General features: G+C 37.2%; 1 protein-coding gene across 1 annotated transcript in view; it reads left to right on the forward strand.

The window, feature by feature from the left end:
- The window catches only part of LOC145979309 (uncharacterized), a 66,745-nt gene that overhangs the window by 4,654 nt on the left and 38,394 nt on the right, over positions 1–23,697 (forward strand). The window contains exons 2-4 of the mRNA XM_083112150.1: positions 8,414–8,517; positions 13,279–13,400; positions 17,037–17,191. Of these exons, the coding sequence (XP_082968276.1) occupies positions 8,414–8,517; positions 13,279–13,400; positions 17,037–17,191 (381 nt within the window). The remainder of the gene's footprint in view (positions 1–8,413; positions 8,518–13,278; positions 13,401–17,036; positions 17,192–23,697) is intronic.

Consider the following 23,697-nt stretch of genomic DNA (forward strand, 5'->3'; position numbering starts at 1 on the left):
AGAGAGAGAGAGAGAGAGAGAGATTTAAAGTGAGAACAGAAAATAAAAAGAAGAGTGAGTGAAAATAAAGAAATAGAGTGAGAGAAAGCAAGGCAAGAAGTGTGTGTGATAGAGAGAGAGAGAGAGAAAGAGAGAGAGAGAGAGAAAGTGAGAGCAAAAAATAAAAAACAGTGAGTGAAAATAAGGAAATAGAGTGAGAGAAAGCAAGGCAAGAGGAGAGAGAGTGAGAGAGAGAGATAAAGTGAGAACAAAAAATAAAAAGAAGAGTGAGTGAAAATAAAGAAATAGAGTGAGAGAAAGCAAGGCAAGAAGTGTGTGTGTGTGTGTGTGTGTGAGAGAGAGAGAGAGAGAGAGAGAGAGAGAGATAAAGTGAGAACAAAAAATAAAAAAAGAGTGAGTGAAAATAAGGAAATAGAGTGAGAGAAGCAAGGCAAGAAGTGTGTGTGAGAGAGAGAGAGAGAGAGAGAGAGAGAGAGAGATAAAGTGAGAGCAAAAAAATAAAGAAACAGTGAGTGAAAATAAGGAAATAAAGTGAGAGAAAGCAAGGCAAGAGGAGAGAGAGATATATATGTATATATAAAGTGAGAGCAAAACATAGAAAAGAGTGAGTAAAAATAAGTAAATAGAGTGAGAGAAAGCAAGGCAAGGGGAGAGAAAGAGATAGATAGATAGATAGAGAGAGAGAGAGAGAGAGAGAGAGAGAGAGAGAGAGAGAGAGATAAAGTGAGAGCAAAAAATAAAGAAACAGTGAGTGAAAATAAGGAAATAGAGTGAGAGAAAGCAAGGGAAGAAGTGAGAGAGAGAGAGAGAGAGAGAGAGAGAGAGATAAAGTGAGAGCAAAAAATAAAAAAGAGTGAGTGAAAATAAGTAAATAGAGTGAGAGAAAGCAAGGCAAGGGAAAGAGAGAGAGAGAGAGAGTGAGAGAGAGAGAGAGAAATGAATGTTTCTCGTTCTCTTTCTTCCTTTTCTGAATATTTCCTCTTCATGTAATGTTTTGACGTTTTCAAAACCCATTTCTCTATTCTATTTTTGTGCAGTGTCTTATCTCGTTCAGCTCATTCCTTTCAAAATTATTATTTTTGTTCTAATTGTAGGATATCATTTTCATTTCAAACTAGTGTGTTATTCTTCTCCTTGTTAACTTTTGGTAAAAGTTTCATTATGTTAATATGCCGGCTCGGTGGTTGAGGCCGTTTAGTGGCCGACTTTCTATCCCGCCACCGAAGTTCGGGTCTCGACCTGGTCATGTTTCTCCTTGCGAGTGTCCTTTCATCAATTTCATATAGTAATCATTCCTCCTCTTATTCGTGATCTGGAAAATTAAGAAGAAATACATTGGTAATGGATATTTCTTTCACACTTGTTCTGTTTTGTCATTTATTTCTTCGGCGTTTGCTCTTTTTCATTATAAATATGAAACTCATTATTTTCTGTATTACTATTTTTACTATTAACGGCATGCAGTATTAATTAAATGACGGTTACATACAAAAAATGTAACGAAGCGATATGACATAAATTATATAAATTACATTTTAACATTTACCTTGTTTTTCAGAGAAGTGAGTCTTACTCTTTGATCACTCATAATGAGCGTAATGACGTTTTGAACTTACCCCAACAAACGCACGTCAGACACTGACACACGCGAGACGCGACACCTACTTCTTGAATAATATTCTCGAGCAACTAACAGTAGAATAGTACAATGCGAAACCCCTTTAATAATGCTTGCGCCGAGAGTTTAATTCTCAACCATTCAACGCGAATCACATGCTTTTGATATGCGGCCAATGCCGGCAGTAACAAGGAAAGGCGTTCCTGGAACGCAGCCAAGCCGGTGTTGTCTTTCAAGAGCAAGCGGCAGGCTCCACGTTCTTGCCGCAATCGCCGACCCGACTCAGCACAATACTGTACATTCGAAGCAACAACGTCGGTAATTAAAACAACAAATTAGTAAACTAGTTCCGAGCCCTGCCAGCCTATCTCTCTTAAGAGATATTCTTCGTTAACTTATATTTACAATAAAACTACATTAACTAATTCCATTGGTGTGTCCGGAGAGAAAAAAGCCAATCCGAGAATTAGGAATTCCTTATAAATTTAAAACAAGCAATTGTGTCCCTACCAAAGTGCCGCTCTAGGCCAGGGCCTATGAGGCCTATTGGGAAATCCGGATTCAGAGACGCGTCGACCTCCGTGGCCCAGTGATCAGCACCAGGGGTCCCGGGTTCGAATCCCGGTTAAGACGTGGATGTTTTGATTGAATTTAAAATTGTGGGTGCGTCAGTAATATTTGCACCCGTCACATTATACGCGGACCAGTCCGTTACCATAACCATAGCTCATTTCCAATCTTACGGCGGGCGCTCTAGAAGCTTGCAAGGGAAATGGTGAGCGGGGAAGCGACCAATCCAGGGCGATAAGAATCACAGCAGCCTGTAGAACGTGATGTGGGCAGAACTTCCTCCACTTAACTCTCGGCGCCACCGCTGTTGTCTGGTTGGTCTGCTGCGTATGTCCCGCTCCCTACTTCCCTTGACAGCATGTAGGACGCCCACCGTAACAGTAGAAAAGACCTTTAAAAAAACACGTGTGTGAGGTTAAAAGCTGAAGCTTCAAAGGGGCAGTCAGCACGTACGTATAAGCAGTGGCGGCGATTGGGTTCCAAAACTAGGGGGGCAAGGTTCCAAAACTGTGGGGGGATGACCGTTTACTTTCCCTTGTATATAAGGTTTAACATAGTGCGGGGGCAAAAGTGGTAAAAAGTGGGATGGGGCAACTGCCACCTTCACCCCCTAATCGCCGCCACTGCGTATAAGGACAAAACAAAGGACAACACACACACATCCCTACAGAGGATTATACTGGTAGTAGGTCCGGACGCCAGAGCCTCGTTAGTCTGCAAAATGCAGTCCAGGGTGTACTACATGGAAGTGAGGTTGACATTTGAGTGTACTACGTGGAAGGTCACCCCTTATACACTGACATGGATGTTTGTGCTTGTCCGTAATGGCAAAGAGAATTGAGTATAAACTGAAACATGTGAAACTGAGAAAGAATTACGTAAAAAAATACCACTTAAGGTTTTTCATTCCTTAAAAAAATAAAATGTCGGTTGGGTGTCCAACTGCACTCGGGAAACCCGAATTCGATTCCCATCTTGACTGATTTTTTATTTCTGTTCCTTCTCTCACTCTAATGGATTACTACATACAACCACTTTTGCTCGCTCGTACTTGTTCGAGTCTCCCACGCTCGAGCGTTTTGCAATATCATTTTAAAGTGGCCATAATCGCAGGTATAATATCCGTCCTGGCAGTTCCAGCCCACAATTATCTGTTTCATTTTCATGTATCACTGCATTGGTGAGATAGACTAAACTCGTACATTTTAACATGGACATAACGATTATGTTTACTAAGTTTCAATTCCACTGTCTATACCGCTCGTTTTGTCTGTTTCGCTCGGAGCAAAGAAGCTCACAGTTCCGTACGCTATCTAGCGTCGTCCGTGCGAACTATTTGGCGCTCGAGCGAAATGCTCTTCCTGCAGCACTCTACTCTCTATCTATATTTTATTTCCCTCTCTCTCTGTCTCTCTCTTTCTCCGTCCCTGCTATTACTCCATTTTCATATATCGGCCAATTTGAGTGTTGAGCGCACACGAGAACGGTTCCAGTACTTTTATATTAATATATCCGACTGTTTCGGTTATTTTATTTACATGAATGCATTGTGGCGTAGCATGAGCATTTCGGGTGGGAACGCCAAGTCCAAAGAAAGGTTACACCCTTTTTGCGTAATAGTTTACTTATGGGATTATTCGATATAAGTATTGTCTATTTGAAAGTACAATTTCGCCCGAGCCTGTGGCCGAGTGGTTAGCGCTGCGACGCCAAGGGTCCCGGGTTCGAATCCCGGTCGGGCTTGGTTGTTTGTGAATGTCCATTCATCAATTTCATCATTTCATCACTCATCCCCATCTTCGCAAATTAGCCAAGAGGCACAAAACGCGAAGTAAAATAAACTAAATCAAATCAAAATCAAATAAATCTGATAAAACATGATCCATGCATATTTAAAAGCTAGTAAAAGTGATGCCTCACTATGCAAGAAAGGTTTGGAAGACGGTATTTTCTAGCTTTTCATAATTAAGTTGTTCAAGTCAGAACACCTTACGCCATTCGGAATCTTTTGCATAAAATATAGTACATGTGTAGCGAAACTACGTCTATTTTGTTTCTTACAGCACACCCAGCTAACCAAGGAAACCTTTCGGCATGACGCAAGTCATTAAAAAGGGTACCAGAATCATAAGCGCTTCTAGAACAATAGTAGACGTATTATTATTGTGGATGATCTAACTATTGATTAATTTGGTTTATTTTACATCGCTTTACGGCCACTTTTGGTTAATCGCGAAAATGAATGTTATAAGTGATGATATTGATGAAGTTGAAGGGACAATCACAAAGAATACCCATGCTAACCACTCCGTCAGAGGTGTGGGGGATGATGCACCTCGTACACTCTACTGACATAATAGTGCCGATTGATAATTCAGACTACTGTCTGACATACATCACGTTGCGACATAAAAAAACCCTGATGATAATAATAACCCATGACTCGATAGCCCTCGAAAGGGCCTGGGTCTATCTCCCGGCTGCCAGTCTCCCTCCCACAATCCTACCTAGAGGTGTGGAGTTCTTCAACCGGTAATGGGGTGACGTGGGGTTAGCACCTCGAGCCCCCAGCCGTTGTAGGAGATTTCCGAGACCGGGTTACGCTACTCACTCGCAGCTCCCCAATTTCCTCATGATGGTGGGTTGCCACCGACCCCATACTGCTACGCCCCTTGTGGGTACGTACTTACATGTTATTTACCACGGCTACAGATATCTTAATCTCAGGGGGATAGGTTCTTTGTTTGAGAATTCCAAATAAGAAAGCGTTTTATAGCCAAGAGGATATAGTTAAATGCGGATCTATATTATGAGAACTAGACAAAATACAGAGAAAAATATATAGCGACATTGAAATATATCGAAAATTTACATCGGTTACATTCTTCTTGAAAGGAAACCTTCTTCTTTCTCTTCGTAATTATGGAAAGGCTTCTTCTTCTTCTCTCTCTTGATTATAGAATAGGCTTCTTCTTCTTTGATTATGGAAAAGGCTTCTTCTTCTTTTGATTATGGAAATAAGCTTCTTCTTCTTTAATTATGGAAAAGGCTTCTTCTTCTTTTCTTCTTTGATTATGGAAAAGGCTTCTTCTTCTTTTCTTCTTTGATTATGGAAAAGCTTCTTCTTCTTTTCCTTTTGATTATTGAATAGGCTTCTTCTTCTTTTGATTATGGAAAAGACTTCTTTTATTATTTCTTCTATATATAAGAAATCTAGTTGCGTCGTCTCGCTTCCTTTTCTTTATGCCCTATATATGTTTTCTTTCCCTTTCCCGGTTTCTTTGGCAAACGATACAAGCTATACTTATATAAAGGAGTAGGGTCGACTAAACTGACACTAGCGCCACCTCCTATGTAACGACCAAAGGGGAATAACCAGGATCGCTAATAACAAGCGCTGCCAATGGCCCAGTGCGACTAAAAAAGAAGCGCAACCGTAAAGTGCTTCGGGGCGTCTAATTGACCACAGCGCCACCGGGGAACGGACAAATGCAAAAGCTGACGATGTTCTCCTCGTCAGAGAATCAAAAAGAAATTGAGATACATTTCTGAATTCATTTGCTCGCTTAATAAATTTCCTAAACATTTCATATGCGGCTATATTCTTAATTCTTTTAAATTACTATATACATCATTCTATTTACTTCTATTATAGTATTTGAACTCTTCTTTTATATATTTCTCAATTTACTATAATATATATAATCCCTCTTCTCCGCTCCTAGTTTGTACAATGAGCTCTGCTCTTCTTTATATGGCGTGCTGCCATCTATCGTCGATTCCGAGAAACCATTCCTCCTTGCAACCTTCATTGTGTCATCGAAACTGGCACGTGACAAAACACAGGCCGAGAACCCAGAGACTGAACCCAGGCGGACTCCAACCCATGCCGTTCCGCAGTCGGAGCCCAACGCACAGCGCCTTAGACCGCACGGCCACGGAAAACCTGATAAATATTTTAAAATAATTTCATCCAGAGATCATTCCATGTTAAGAGTTTTGAAACGAACGCTAAACATTTCCATTGACAAGATATAAAGGATTTAGATATTAACGAACAAATTAACTTTCTTAATGATACATTACTTTTGGGGGTTAAGTGGACCGAACTTTGCCCACGAATAAATTACCTCTATTTCTAACATTTCATAACACGAGGACTGAAAACTATAACGAAAACTGTGTTGTTCCTTTTTTGGTTTTTAATACACATCGCTGTTCGTGCGATAAATTACACAAAGAAGATATTCGAGTTTGGTCAAGTTACGTGAGTCATATTGCGTATTGTAGCATCACACAGCACGAGCGCGAAGAACGGGGTAGGTTTGTCGTCTGCATCGGAAAGGCACGAAGGGTCACATGAGCCCTAGAACCAATCAAGTTGTTCCGTACGCCGGCGTACAAGAGAGCATTTCGCGCGTACTGTAGAGATACAAGGAATACAAGCTTTACCTCCAGACAGGCAGAGACCTGTACGCCAAACCTACCCGGCGTCCGGCCCGCAAAGGCATTAGAGGAATGCTACGATGAGAGCTGTTTAGTGGAGCGTTGTAGACATACCGAGATAAATAGCTATTACAATGCCATATAGTTCAAACATATACCGTGTGGTCCAAAAGTCCCGCAACGGTCAAATATCGTGCAAAATACACATCGAATCGGAAAACGAAAGAAATACATGTACGTGTTGAATAAGTGAAAGTAAGCTATTCAATGATATCACACTTGATTTTCCACCCCAGCCCCCTGTGAAATTTTAAATGGAAACCCCATTTTGTATTGTAGAATCGGAAAGAGGACTTCATTCCGAGTCCAACGAGCTATCAACCATCCTCCTAACTCAATTAGGAACGGAGATATGGCGATTTTAAATTTTCGCAAAAGAAAAAAAAATCAAAGGGACGTAATTATGCCCCTAATTCAGCTAGAGTGAAATGGATTGCAGATTCGGAATCTGCACGTCAACGCCTTTCAATAGAGTATATGGAAAGGGGGCGTCTACGATCACATGCAGATTCCGAAATCTGCAATCGCTTTCACTGTAGCTCAATTAGGGGCAGAGATACGTCCCTTTGAATTATTTTTTTTTGGTTTTATGAAATTTCCACTTTTTTTTTTTTTTTTTTTTAAAAAAAAATATTTTTTTAAGTCGCCATATCTCCGTTCCTAATTGAGCTAGGAGGATGGTTGATAGCTCATTGGACTCGGAATAAAGTCCTCTTTCCGATTCTACAATACAAAATGGAGTTTCCATTTAAAATTTCACAGTTGCCCTGTCCCACCCACAGGGGGCGGGGGTGGGGAATCAAGTGTGATATCATTGAATAGCTTACTTTCACTTATTCAACATGATTTTTTTCGTTTTCCGATTCGATGTGTATTTCTCACGAAATTTGACCGTTCCGGGACTTTTGGACCACCCGGTATATAATTAGTAATGTTTTACATTTTATTTACAGCATTCACGCATCTTCCCCCATTTTAAATCAGCAAACGCCGGGCGTATTGGCGTTTAATAACGCTACGCCCTGCATGAGTGTATTAAAGAAACCACTTGCACTGAATATTATTTCACTGCAATTTATCTTCCGTTTTCTGTCTTGTTTGCATCTTTACTATCTTTCCCTCTTAAAGGGCTTCTTTAATTCGGCTTGTCCTACTTTCTCCGGTTTCTGTTTTTTTATCTTTTACTTTCTATCTCCGCTTTCTACCTTTTTTTATTTCTTTATTTTTTTTTCTTTTTTTGCCTGAAACATTTTTTCCTTCTATCGCTTAAAACATTTTTGAAACTTTCCCATGTAACTGTAAAGAAACTAAAGAAACTAAAATTGGCCGTAATTTTTAAATATGACGTCCTTTGCATAACATCGAATTAAAGGGAGTTTTAGTGTGTTAATTAAGGCCAGTATGACATTTCTGTCAAATTTCTATTTCATTTTTAGCTCTGAAAATTTTGACCTTAATTTACAGCACAAATACGTTATTTGAAGGTTAATTATTAGGGACGATTGTTTAATTTTTTTACGTCAAGGCGATTTTACCCATTGTTAATTGCCAATGCATTATTATTGTAGACGTTTCCTTGGCTGATAGCTTAATTTATTTGTTCACAATTGTTCTGCATGAAATCTTGGAATGAAGTGATTGACTGGTAAGCTTAGAATAAGAAAATTTAATAGCAAATAAGTATCATATCTAATCTACCATATCCTTCATTCTCTGCAGGCCTTTGTGCAACAGCTAGTTGCACAATGCTACAGGTTATGGATCAAGCAATACAGCTACAATGCTACGAAGAAAAAGGGGCTGAAGGCGTTCTGAAATATCAAGTAAGTTTACATTCATTAGTGTATGAAGGCAAATAATACACAGAGTGTCCAGCCTAAAAGTAGACAGAGGATATTATTGCTAAGAATTTTTATTCTGCGTACTTGATAAATTATAGCAAGTGTTAAAAGGGACCTGAATTCTGTTCTACCCACACTTGGAATATGTTTCACCATATTTCTAGTTGGTTCCTCAATGTATATTATATATCCCAGCGATGATATTCAATTCTTTGATTGAGTGAGAGAGAGAGAGAGAGAGAATTGTACATCAACGTAAGGATAAAATTGCGGAGAATACGTCTGTATATTACACATACCTTACAGAGAATAATGCAAATAGTAACTGGAGTAAGGAAGTCATGTGTTTTTTTTAAAAAAATGAAGCCATACCAGTTCCAAAGCACATTTGCAGCGACGCTGCCAAAGTTGCCTCACTTGACTGCAGCGGCGCCACTTGTTAGCTGCGGTTCCGGCAGGCTAGGAGCATTCGCTTTATTCCATGTCTTACTTCAGTTATTGTTTACCTTATCCTCTGTAAGGTATGTGTAATATGTATACGTATTATCAAAAATCTCATCTTTCCATTGTTATACGATGCATATCACAGTTTGTTTCATGACTGATGTCAGAATTTAAAAAGTAGTAGAAAATGTGGTAATATGGAACCCTTCTGATAATTTGGAACCCTTGAATATCTGAAGAACACGCTGCTGAACTCTAGTGACGACACTTGCTACTTGTTTATTAGTTTACCTTGAAGGTCATAGGAGATCTGTGATAGGACCGTTCCAGTCACCATTTATGTAATGGCGGGTGTTTGACAAATTTCAAATCTTAGTAATGGTCAGTGGCGGCTCGTGGTTCAGAATCTTGGTGGTTGCAGCATATACACATAATATATTTATATAACTTTAATCTGTATACATTTATAATGTAATACATGTATTTATAATTTTATATGTGACTGACACGTGACACTTTCGAGGAGTACAATTAATAATCATCATACAAAATTTGAAGTTTCCATTCATTCGGCAGCATGCAGAATTGTGTTCTTTGTGATTACATAAGAAGTACTTTAATGTTCGGATCCCACTTTAAACTGTAGGTCAGGCCCGTAGCTAGGGGGGGGCAAGGGGCAACTGCCCCCCTGAGAGCCTGCTTTGCCCCCCTGTGAAAAATACAGAACACATTCCTACCTGGAAATCTCACTAATCTTTACAATTATATCATGTGTTACTCTAGCAACATTAAAAGACACTTATTGTTTTTGTGGTTTATTAGGGTGTATGGGATTCCGTATAATGTCGTATCAGGATTGGGAGGAAAAATTCCCTTCCAGATTCAGACTTCGGGAAATGATTTTGCAATTTTCAGTATTTAGAACAGTTGTGAGTAATCTTATCCTAATGTGTTTGGATGTTTTTCTTGGAGTGTTGCTATGAAGTTTGAACTGCTTAAATTTTTGTTTCCCCAGTCTACCTTTTGGTAATAGTGATTCATGTGGTAGAGAGAGGGAGTGGATATTTGATATTTGTTACTTAGCGTTGTTTTTCTGCATTTTCTAGCTAATCGCAACAATGAGTGATGACGTGAAATTGATGAAGAGACACTCATAAACAGTGTCGCAACCACAGGGGGGCAAGGGGCATTGTCCCCCGGTCCCCCGACCTTGGATGGAAGTCCATTCTAGGGAAAGCAAACATTGAAGTAAAAAGAACAAGACTAGGAGAATCTAAGAATAGCAGGACAATTGGATACTCATGATGGATTAGTTTTTACGTGTCCTTGCATTTTTATTCCAGACAAATAAAACTACATTTCGTAAAATTTTCTTGCTCGCTTCGCTCGCAAAATCTGCTATGAGGCGGCAAGAGTCGGCCCTGTGAGCAAAACGATCTATATGAAGAAAAAAATTAAAGAAAATGCCCTGGTGATCCGTAAAATTATTTGCGCCCTATTAAAATAATTTCTTACTAAAGAACTTAATATGAAATATTAATGATGACACTGTAATCCAAGAAGTCATTGATCAATCAAGGGATTCCTATTTCTTTGTCAGGTGTCAAAACATGCATTTCAACTATAATATAATACAATTCACACAATATTTTGCAAAATGGTTAACGTAACCAGTAGGCAACCATTGTCTGTAGTGATGCAAGAGTCTCCCCTTTGAAGGAAATTGAGTCTGTGGTGGACTGAGGGACCCATGTTTTAATGTTTTAGCAAGTAGGCCTACAAAATATGTATTACAAATTTTTACACAATTCATCAAAGTGTAGATAATATGTAACCATTATTATTTAATTAATTCCATTTTTCTTGCACAATGGTATTGTTGGATTCTCGTTAGATTCATTTGTGCGTAAATATCTTGCATACTGGAAACTAGAGGGAATCATTATGAAGCATGATTTATAAAGGGCTCCCTTAATCAGTTCTGAAGAGAGGCCCAAAGCTGTTGGCAGTGACGGATTATTATTGATGCTGCAGCATTAGACCCATTCCTGAAATAGGCCCAGATGAAAACAGACGAGAATTTTCCGAAAGCTGAACAGTTTTATTTTGCTATATTAACCTGAAAATAAATCTTAGAATGAAATTTTGGAGCCCCAATTTCGGACGCCTAGACACAGCGTTACTTATCATACAGTTACTATTATTCTTTGCTCATCAGGCCCAATCTCGTCTTAATCCGGCCCTGGCTGTTGGTACATATTAATCGTCTATTAACATTATCGACCTGTAAATATCAAGTATACAGTCCCTATTAGTCTATTTATGTTAAACTTTATGTTCTTTGTCAATCTGGAAAGGTCATTATCGAAATATTGCTATTTGATGTTGCTCGAAGTTTTTTTTTTGTTCGTTGCAGTTTCAATGTATCACCCCTTTTTTGGTACTTACCTCTTTTGGGGGAAGGCGCAAGTGCCTCTGTATACCCTGCTATATCTGCCAATGCGACACAACATATTAAAAATTTGCCCCCTCTAGGATTGACTTCGCCCCCTTACAAAGAATTCCTGGGTACGGGCCTGCTGTAGGTCCAGTCCCGATTAGTCTTTCTGTGCATTAATGGATTTAACCCTTCAAGCCGGGAGTTAAATACCCATCAGCCGGTGCGAGAGGCGGTAATTTTAAATCACCAAAACAGCAATTTTCTCATTATGTCACAAAATTGAACATATCTTAAAAACCATTTGCTCAATTACAATGAAATTTTCAGGACTTGTAAACCAAACTTCACACTACACAAAATGTATAAATAATGACATTTCTGATATAATAACAAAGATAATAATAATAAAAAACTTACATGTCATTTCGTCACTATTACACGGGACGTATACGTGTACGTCGAACCGCCTCTAGAAGCACTATGAGGGTCCGTACACGTGTACGTTGAACCGGCCTGAGGGGTTAAAAAACAACAAATCAAATCAAATGGTTACAAGTTTCAAGCATAATTTAAATTAGGTTAAGATTCTCCCCAAAATAAAATATTTATCTTTGCTTAACGTGGACATTTTGTCTGTTGCTCTTACGACACAGGACAGTGAGAACTTGGCTGCTGCTCTCTAACGGTGTATGAAAGAATTAGCAATCAAGCGTTTGTTGTTGGTCTGTCCTCTTCTTCCGTCACCCGCCGGGGGATCCGAATCGGGTCGCCTGACCTTGGTGTGTTATAAATCCATTGCAACGACCAAGCCGACTGAAGGAGGGGATAGGAAGAACAGCGTTGAACTTCTCTCCAATACTCCTCGCTGTAGAGATCAGGCCGTTGCTCCGGCTTGCAACGCCTACCTTCTTCTTTTTTTTTTTAAAAGATCCTAATGGAATTTGCTTTATAAAGCAATGAAGGGCAACATTTTTTGTTTATGTTCAATTTAATAGGAAAACAAATTAAAAAATATACTAACAAAAAGTATGAAATTTTGTTGTAATATCCGGTCGTTGTGCAACACTATCAGTAACCACCCCTGGTAATGGTACATAAAAACTCGTTTATCTGTAGCCTTTGACGATTTACTGATGATCTTTAGAACCAGACACTTTACCTACGTTATAGGCTATATTTAATCTTGTTCGTTTTAATGGTAGGCTAAGATGCAATGTCATTCAAGGTGGCCATGATTTTAATATGAACCTACATGCTGCTGGTAATATGGAACCTGGTTCCATATTGCTTGCACGTTTTAGAAAATTGTGTTGATATTTACATATGCTGCGGTGCTGACAAGGATTCATACCTGCATGTGTGACGTTTTTTAGATAGATTTAAAAAATTGAATTGATTTCATATTGGTTCATTATTTTCTATCTGTATGCGTTCAACATTTGTAACATTTGTGATACGTAACTTTGTTCATAAATGAAGAATACTCTTCTGAAATTAGCTTAATTTTGTATTTTCTTTAAAAAAAGTATATGGGCTCTACTTCACAAAATTCCATATTACCAGCAGCTTTTGTGTGATGACTTACTTGTACTTTTATCGATACTTTTTGCACAGATTAGCCTGAAAGCTGAATATACATTCATTAGGAATGGGAAGCCATTGGAACAAGGAAGCTTTCCAGAAACTTAAAGATTGAGCTTACAATTCGGACTAAAAAATAGCTAAAAACGAAGTGGGGTTCCACATTACAACCTTGTCCTCTATGACATTGGTGAGGGAATCATGATACGAGTATATTTGATTTTTTATCTAAGAGAAAAAATAACCACCGAATTCACCAAATAATACTTTCATTTCAGCAATTGAAGAACAATTCCGTCGAATGTGTTGTGAAAACCGTGGACAGAATTAAAAGGAACGAATTTATAACTCAAGGCTGGGGTATGGATCCAGTGGTCATAGTATATGATGCAATTTGCAGGTAGGTTGACTCGACTACATGCAATATGTTTTGTGCATTAAAACATCTTCAGGAAATTCACGTAGAATTTGTGTAGGGTATAAAGCTTTTTGTTACTTTTCCTTAATAAGTATCATAAGGCACAGAAGGTTAAGAAAATCATTTTTTTTTCTGGCCCATGAATACAATGCTAAACGGATATAGTTAAATTCACTTCAATTAGAACCAGAAAATATTGCTTTTATTTTGCATTTCTTGCATTTGCCGGCTTTTCTTTTAGTATTAGGTAATGTTTCAGTATTTTTTGTCGTTTTGATGCATTTTTAAAGTCTCTTTCTGCTTTTTCTGTGTTGTTTCGTGTATTCTAAATGCATTTGTTAGCTATAGTGTGAGTTTCAAGTCTACTTTATGCACAGAAAGGCTAATTGGAACTGTACCTACAGTTTAAAGTGGAATCCGAACAGATATGTGCCTCCACCGGGACCCTTTGATTCGTAAATTCTTAGCATTTTCAACATTGGTGGTGTCTTTTATATTCACTGCATGTTTTTTTTTTTACAATATTTTGCGATTTTAAACCGGGCTCGGTAAAGGATGAAAATTAATCTTGTAGTAGCTTATGGGGAAAAGCGTCTTGCATAACGAACAATTCCGTCGTCGCTTTGTAATCAAAAGGTCCCAGGTTTGATACCAGGTGGAAGCACATAGTAGTTAGGATGCCACTTTGAACCGTGGGTACATTCCCGTTCAGCTTATCTGTGCATAAAATGGACATAATCAAATTATGAACACCGTCCTAGAACGGGTTGTGTTCGATATGCGAGGCAACACTGTACTATGCATTTCAGTAATACCTGCATGAAATGTAAAAAATAACGAAAAATTTAGTCGGTGAACCAAGTGAAAGAATCATGCCAATGATATAATAATACACTATAAAAATTGGTGTTAAAGCAACACAGATAGTGGTCCCTGGAGATCCACATCCAATTTTGATCAAGGTTTAACTTTAGTGGTGGTAAAATAACACAGACAATAGTTGTTATTTATCGACATAATTTTAATATGTTACGTGCCAGTTCCGACGACACAATGAGAAATGCAAGGAAAAAAAGTTTCCCGAGAGCGACGATAGATGGCAGCACGCCATATTAAGAAGAGCAGAGTTCAGTGTAGAAACTAGGAGCGGAGAAGAGGGATTACATATATTATAGTAAATGCAAAATATATAAAGGAAGAGTATAAAAATTATAGAAGGAGTGAATAAAATGTTGTATATAGCCAATTAAGATAATTAAGAACATGCTCATATATGAAACAATTAGGAAAGTTAATAAGTGAGCAAATGAATTCAGAAATTGTATCTCTCTCCTTTTTGATCCTCTGACGAGGAGAACATCGTCAGCTTTTGTATTTGTCCGTCCCTCGGTGGCGCTGTGTTCAATTAGACGCCCCGAAGCACTTACGGTTGCGCTTCTTATTAGACGCACTGGATCATAGGCAGCGCTTGATGTTAGCGACCCTGGGCTATTCCCCGTTTGGTTGTTACATAGGAGGTGGCGCTATTGTCAGTTTAGTCGACCCTACTGTTTCTATAAGTATAGCTTGAATCGTTTGCCAAAGAAACGGGGAAAGCGAGCGCATATATGTAATAAATAAGATTACGATTTAAAAGGGAAGAAATAAATTAGAAGAAGGAAAAGAAGAAGAAGCCTTTTCCCAAAATAGAAGAAAGAAAAGAAGAAGAAGCCTTTTCGCAAATCAAAGAGAAGAAAAAGAAGAAGAAGTATTTTCCAAAAACAGAAAGAAGGAAAGAAGAAGAAGCCTTTTCCCAAATCAAAGAGAAGAAAAAGAAGAAGAAGTATTTTCCAAAAACAGAAAGAAGGAAAGAAGAAGAAGTATTTTCCAAAATAGAAGGAAGAAAAGAAGAAGAAGCCTTTTCCAAATCAAAAATAGGAAGGAAGAAGGCTTTTTTCCAGAAATTACGAGAAGAAAGAAGAAGATTTCCTTTTAAGAAGAATACAACCGACGTAAATCAGCATATATATATATATATATATATATATATATATATATTTCAATGTATATACAAGCTTCGCTATATATTTTGTCTGTATTGTGTATAGTTTCCAGAATATAGATCCGCATTTAACTATATCCTCTTGGCTATAAAACACTTTCTTATTTGGAATTCTGGAATAAAGAACCTATCCCCTGAGATTAAGATATCTGTAGCCGTGGTATAACTTTAGTTTAAGTAGTACACTAGAGGGACGTTGCAAACACCACTGTCAGACGTTGACCACGATGTTGTATGGACCTCCTAGGACCATAAAATGTGTTTCTTTAACTGCAGTGTTTTTCAGTGCAATAAACTCAAAACTAAAATCACGGTTTACAATTATTAATTTACACTAATAATAGTTACTTCATTATTATTATAATTATTTCTAATATTCAGTTTGTTACTCCCCTTTTGGTTGAATAACGTTATGTTTAAAAGGTAAATATTAAGAAATTCTTTGTGTCATATTATGAGGTAAATTTTATTTTGAGGCAATTCTGTTATTCGATCGAATGACAAACCTGATTGTTTTTCTCTTTCTGGTTGCTAGGAGAAGTTAGCTGTTGATTAGAATGATGATGCAAGGTTATTAAAATGTATGATTTTGAGAGTGGAATTGAAAAATAGCTTCAATATTAATACTATTTCCAAATTTGTGTTTTATTTTTGAGTATAGATTGTGTGTAACTACAGTGTAACAATAGTGCAATTTGTATTGACTCACAGGTGGATGATTTCGATAATTTATCAAAAGACTTAAAGTCTATCCCACATGGACGGATTAAGACGAAATTGGGCCTGATGCTTGAAATCTTCGGTGAACAATAAACACAACGACGTTATAGTTACGTCACAGCGCAAAGAATAATAGTAACTGTATAATAAGTAACGCTGTGTCTAGGCGTCCGAAATTGGGGCTCCAAATTCCATTCTAAGATTTATTTTCAGGTTAATATAGCAAAAAAAAAAAAACTCTTCAGCTTTTGGAAAATTCTCGTCTGTTTTCATCTGGGCCTACTGTATTTCAGGAATGGGCCTAATGCTGCAGCATCAATAGCACCCACTTTAATCCGGCCTTGCTCACATCTGAGTTCGCCTCAGAGTCAACACACTAACGTTGTCACAATGTTGTATGCGTATTGCATTTATGATGAATGTTGTATGTAGGTAAACAACGTTGTGATAACGTTGAACCAACGTTGACGCAACGTTTTCACAACGTTGCATCAACATACACTGCACATTGTAGCAATGTTAGGTATGTTAGGGGCTAACGTTGCCACAACGTTTTGACAACATCCTTGTTGACTGGGTAGGCTTGAAACATAAAACCGGGCAATGCAACAAGTTTTATGTCAATTGCCTCTTCCGCTTTACAAATTCCTGGAACGCCAACGACTTGAGCCACTCATCGGTATGAAATACGAAACTCATGGTAAAGCATCTAAACTTCACTTGAACATACCTTCAGATACAGATTGGTTCTATCTTACTTACTGATAAACATCTAACGTTAGTATAAGTAAAATATGTTGTCACAATATTAGGGTAATGGTGCGGTCAGTATTTCACCGCCATGTGTGTTTTTGCAGGTACAAAGCAGACCTATTGTCATGTTCAAAGGATGTCCTCAAGGGCAAGGAAATCTGTATAGATGGGTACGGTGAAGAAGACAGAGAATTAACAGAGAAACAACTGAAAGAAACTGTGAAGTACATGTGCTCCTCAGAAGGAAGAAACCTGTTTGGTAAGTCTGTTGTTTGAATGTTAGTGACAATGCTTCTGGGGAATTCCAGCCTTACGTGTGTAACATTCACAGACAAAATGTAAGGTTCTAGACATGAGATTGGATTAATATATTCATAATAAACTGATTTCATAGAATTATGAAATTGTGGCGTCTGCTAACAATTGAATAAAGAAAAACGTATGTATGATGCTATAGCCTGAATGCATGAAAAGCATTAACGAAAATGTGTTACGTGTGTGACGCTTTAAAAATGTAGCAAAATTTGACTTCATTTGTCTGCATAGGCTAGAGATGTTAATAACTTTTGTTTATGAAATTTGCAGATTATAGACATTCACAAACATTTATATTTTAATGCGAAAATTTTAATAAATTTCAGGTAAAATCATTTCGTTATTTGCATGGAGTAGAACCACTTTTGTGGAATCCCTTCTACTTTATATTAGCATGTGAAGCAAGCCTTTTACTTGAACTTCAACGAAGCATCCTAGTATGCACTTTTCGAAATAGCAATTAGGATTTTGATAACTTCAATGAAACTCGGACGTCACTATTTAAAATGTCCATATATATTTTTCACTTATTGATATACTGTGTTTTGTTTCTTTTTCGTTGCTATGGTCAAAAATAATATAGAAATGTATACATCGTAATTTTACATTATGAAGAATGTGATTATAATTAATTATACATCACATTAATGCAACAACGTTTTCAAAAATATAACAAAACAGAAATTGATAACATAGATATATCATCGTGCGTATTAAGCACAAAATTAAACAAAACATAATAAATGAAATAAACGAACATTTTTGGGTCAGTCACAATACGCACCCTTTCCGGGTGAAAATTTTCGATTTATATCAGTTCTGTAAATATCGAAAATTTTACCACATTTAGTTCCAAACTTATGAACATTTTTAAATTACAACATAAATTACTTTTTTTCAAACAATATTAATTCAGTTCACTATGAACTCCGTGAATCAAACTTGGCTGACATATTCTTCATTTTGTTTTAGTTGCATGAATTCAGTACATTAAATGAATAAACAATATTATTGACTATGCAAATATCCAACATTTTTTATTGTAGAAGTGTCCGTAGTTACTTAACCTAACTACATTCAAGAATTATTTAAGCAAATTTAAGCAACTCTGTTTTCCTGTCGGCTGAACAATTAAACTTCTTTACTTAGACAAATTTTGCTTATTTACAGATTTCTTCCCATCTAGAGACATAAGTTCCACATAATTGTTCTTAACATTTTTAACTAAGTAAGGACCTAACCATAAATCCAGAAATGTGTGAATTTTCTTATTAAGGAAGCTGCTCTTCTCGTGGTTTTTAATAACAACAATATCGTTGACTGCGATTGAGATACTCCTTCCATCCTCTTTCTTCGTTTTAGTTATAGCCCTTTTCTTCATTCTTGTTTTTGCCATTAGACATTTATTTTGCCACGTCACCTTCTCCAGTTCAGACGGCCAATTAATTTGATAGAATACTGTATTCTTGACATTATCATGAAGAAACAATTCATTAGGCGTAAATCCTGTAACCTCAGATACCGAACTGTTTAAAAGTCCAATAATTACACTTAAGTGTTTAAACCACTGCTGATGATTATCTTTTGTGTATAGTCTTAGTAGCCTGATTATTTCCTTATTGTATCGCTCAATTGGGTTGGCGAAAGGTGAATACAATGATGTTGTAACATGTTTTATTCCATTCGATTCTACAAAACTCTTCCACTCAGCTGATCGAAATTGAGATCCATTGTCAGACAAAATTACTTTAGAAAGTGGATAGTGATAAAAATATTGCAGTTGGAACTTATTTATAATTTCCTTGGTTGTAGCCATTATAAATTTCGACGTAACGTCAACTATTGTTATAATAAAGCTATAACCTTGTGATTTCGGTAAAGGTCCAATAAGGTCTATAGAAAGCATACTATGAGGGGTTGTAGTATGTACATGCAAAATTTCTTTATCAATTTTTAAGACTGCCTGCTTAGTCTTTGCACATGTTAAGCAGTTTCTGAGATATTCCTTAATAGTATCTTTCATTTTTGGCCAATAAAACAATCTTTGCATTTATTATGAACCTTAAAATATCCAAAATGTCCTTGCTTATCGTGAAGTCGATGTAGAATTTTAGGTACCAACTCCCTTGGAACTACCAGTTTCCACTTATCGTCTGGAAAGTGCTTCAGAAACAGAAGACCGTCATGGAATGTGTAAATCTCTTTGGATCCTTTCGGAGTATTGCCTTCCTTTAAATGCCATATAATTTCAAAACAGCATTGATCCAGTCTTTGACTCTCCTTCGAAAAGTCAACTGTGTCTTCATCAACAATATCTAAACTCAAATAATTAATGTATAATTCATTGATGAGAGGAACGCCTGTAGATAAATCAGGATACCTACTAAGAGTATCGGCAGCTTGGTTACAAGTTCCAGGTATATGATGTACGGAATAATCAAATCCTTGCAGTTTTAAGGATCATCTGTTTAGTCTCTGATTTAATGACTTCGCAGACTCCAGCCATGATAATGATTTGTGATCAGTATACAAATGAACTTTTGTTCCAGCAACATATATATAAAAATTTTCAAAAGCAAAAAGAATTGCCAAACATTCGATCTCGTGCGTACTGTAAGTCACCTCGTTACCACGAAGAACTCTACTTGCATATTGTATAATCTTGAGATCCTCTCCTGAAGTGTCGCCATTTTGCCATAAAACCGCACCGATCCCCTTCTTCGAGCCATCTACATTTATGTTGAAAGGTTTTGAAAAATCAGGTTGTGCTAAACCCTCGGGAGATATAACTAACTCATGTAACTTCTCAAATGCCTGTGAATGCAATTCCTTCCGCATCCAAGGAACATCAGATTTCAGAAGTTCATAAAGTGGCTGAGCTGTTTCTGCAAATTTATTTATAAATTTTCGTCTCCAGTTGACCAAGCCAAGGAATTTACGAAGAGCTCTTTTGTTATTAGGTGTCGGAAAATTTATTATTGCAGAATTCTTGCTTGAATCAACTTTAATTTGGCTTCCAGAAACTATATGTCCAAGAAAGGAAATTTCCTTACATGAAAATTTGCACTTCGAGAACTTAATTGACATATTAGCCTCCTTAAGTTTCTGAATAACAGCTTCTATATGCCGTAAATGTTCCTGCCAAGTTTTACTGAAGATCAAGAGGTCATCCAAGTAGCAAACAACATAATCATTAAATTCCCTTGTGAATCTGTATCTTATTCATTCTGTCTTGGAAAACAGAAACTGCAGACTTTATACCAAAAGGAAGATATCGAAAAAGATACTGTCTTCCACGATATGAGAAAGCAGTATAAATATATGAATCCGGACTTAACGGGAAAATATCCACAAGATAAGTCAATAGAAGAAAAATACTGCGCTCCTAAAAAGCGTTGCAACATTTCATTGATTGGTTCCACTCTAACTTGCGGACTAATAACATGCTTATTTAAATTCCTAAAATCCACAACTGGCCTCCATAGACCCCCTTGTTTCGGGACTATGTGCAAAGGATTTAAATATGGCGAAGATTCCTGGTAAATTATGCCCCAACTTTCCCATTTAGCGAGTTCTTCTTCCAAAGGTTTTCTTCTAGCAATCGGTATGGGATATGGTGCAGTAGATAGAGGAATTTCAGTATCCAATTGTATTTTATATGCCTCTACATTTGCATGTCTTGGTCTATCGAAAAATTGGTTATGGTACATCCATAAAAGTGAAAGTAAATCTTGTTTTTGAACTTCAATTATGTCGTTTATTTCAAAAACTTACTTGTAAATATCACTCTTAGAAGGCATGTATTTAGATTCGATATCTGATACAGGCACATAATTTAACAATCCACAAGATTTCAATTTATTTTATTTGGATTGAGGTTCATTCTTAATCATAGAGATACATTATTCGTCACATTTAGAGTGTAACAAATTAGAATCTTCATTGTTTAATGTCGCACAAATTTCCTTACCTGAAGAGCTTACTAAACTTATGTGCTGTGTCCTGAGATCTACTATAGCCTTATACTTTCGTAAAAATGGAACTCCCAAGTTCCTTTAGAATAAAGAATTCCATAGGAAAATATTCATCATCAATTTGAAGGCTTATCGTTTTGCAACCAGCAATCTTGCACCTTTTACTTCCAACAAATCCAGACAATCTAATATCTTCAACCTTGTCTAATCTAAGATTACCAATCAATGATGTTATTTTGCACCAAACTTCGTAATTTAAAACATTTGCTTGACTTCCAGAGTCTATTATACAGTGCGTTCAATTTAAAAGCGGTATGGAGAACAAATATACAATATACAAAATATACAAGTAAGATTTTAAAGCAAATGTTGAAAATGATGACCTTGTTCTTGAATACACATGTTAACACATTTTTTCATATTTCTTGCAACATTATGGAGGACATCGACAGTTATACTCCTAATTTCCTCAGTGATGTGGTGCCTCAACTCTTCTAAGGTGCGTGGATTCTGCCTGTTTACTTTTTGCTTCAAAACCCCCCATAATAAGTAGTCCGGACTTGAAAGATCTGGGGATCTGGCGGGCTACAGTCCCTTTGAAATAATCCTGAGTCCAAAGAAATCTCTTAACATAACCATAGTCTCATTGGAAGTATGCGGAGTTGCAACGTCCTGCTGAAACCAGCTCTGACGTTCCTCTGGTTCCAACATTGCAACAAACTGCATTATAATGTTTTGGTAAATTTCACTATCTATTGTGTTTTTTTTAAAAAATGGGTCCTATCACTCACCGCCTGGATATGGCACACCAGACACCAACTTTCTGAGGGTGGAGGGAGGAGTCCATGCTTCATCGGAAGAGAACACGTAGTCCAACACAGTGATGTCATTCTCAATGAAGTCCAACCATTGACAGTAGTGTACAAGATTAGGGGAGTCAATTTGTTTTAATTCTTGAAAAACTTGAATTCGATAAGGATATAATTTCGACATTTTCCTCACTGCTGTATGGGCTGATCGTACAGACATTTGCGTCTCCCAGCTTAGGCGTCGTAAAGGTTTGTGGGGAGATCTTGTCATTATTTCATTAACATTAGTCACTGCCTCTTGTGTTAGTATAGTCCTCCTACGTCGGTGTCTCACGTTACATACAGACCCTGTCTCACGGACAGCAACATAACATAACGGACATTAACATAACATAACGGACATTAACATAACATAACGGACGACAACAACAAAAACATACTCAAATATAACTTACGTACCGCTTTTAAATTGAACACACTGTACAGTGTCTCTCAAAAGTTTTAGGACAACGACATTTTAAACTAGGCAACCCAATTTACACAAGGCGTTGGTGGGTTGCGTGTAGAGTTAGGCTCAATTTCAGGGTTGCCACATGCACAATAAATATTTATAAAATACGCGAAAGAAATAAAAACAAGTATTAGTGTATAAAAGTATTAAAAATATCACTATTATATCGCAAGTGACAAAATTCTTTCTGAAAGAAAAATAATAGGTTTTCTAGTATTTCATCGCTGATGAGTCTACAGAAAGGAAAAGAGGTGAGAGAAAACCAGAGGTGACAAAGGACAGGAGAAAGAGAAAGCGAGAGGAGAAGATGAAAAGTAGAGGAGAGAAGAAAGAGAGGATAGACGAGGAGAGGAGATGTAGTGAGGAGAATGGAAAAATATTCTAGGAGAGATGAGGAAAATGGAGCCAAGAAGAGAAAAGAGAAGCAAAACGAGATGAGAGAAGAGTGTAGGGTATAGTAAAGGAGAGAAAAAGAGAAGAACGAAAAGAAGAGGAGAAAAGTGCGTGAAGTCGGAAATCTAAGACATTAGAGGAGATACGAGGAGTGGAGATGAGTGGGATGGAGATAATATGCGAGAAAAGTAGGGAAGGCGATATGAGATAAAAGCAGAGCGAAGGAGGGGAGAGAAGAAGGAGAAGGAGAAGGAGAAGAGAAGAACAGAAGGGACTGAAGAGAAGAGGTATTTGCAGAAAATATCGTCCCAGCGTCTAGAATTGATGCATTGGTCAAATTATCGACATGAAACATTCAATAACATTTTGAAATGTATTGGAGAATGTATTAAATCGGTGCGAAATGCCTTTTGGCTTAGTTCATGTAAGATCTTTGATTTTACCTGCGATTATACCACTAAAAACATGAATGTAATTTTAATATTTATAAGAATTATCCAATTTTTGTCCAGTTCTCGGTTCGTTGAAATGGAGATTTTGTAATTTAATATTTCCCGTCACCCCATCGTTAATTCCAAACTGAATCATCATTCCGTTTCACACGGGGTGAACAATGAACACAATGGGATAGGTCTAAAACTTACGAAAATTTTCTGCCACCGGAAGGGTTTGAACCTACGACCATCAGATTGACAGTCCTGAACGTTAAACACTACCCTACAAGCTTTCGCTCCTGAAAGTAAATAGAAGGAGCTGACCAATG

The sequence above is a fragment of the Lepisma saccharinum genome, chromosome 26 (assembly GCF_977018435.1).
Source record: "Lepisma saccharinum chromosome 26, izLepSacc3.1, whole genome shotgun sequence".
Classification (NCBI taxonomy): domain Eukaryota; kingdom Metazoa; phylum Arthropoda; class Insecta; order Zygentoma; family Lepismatidae; genus Lepisma; species Lepisma saccharinum.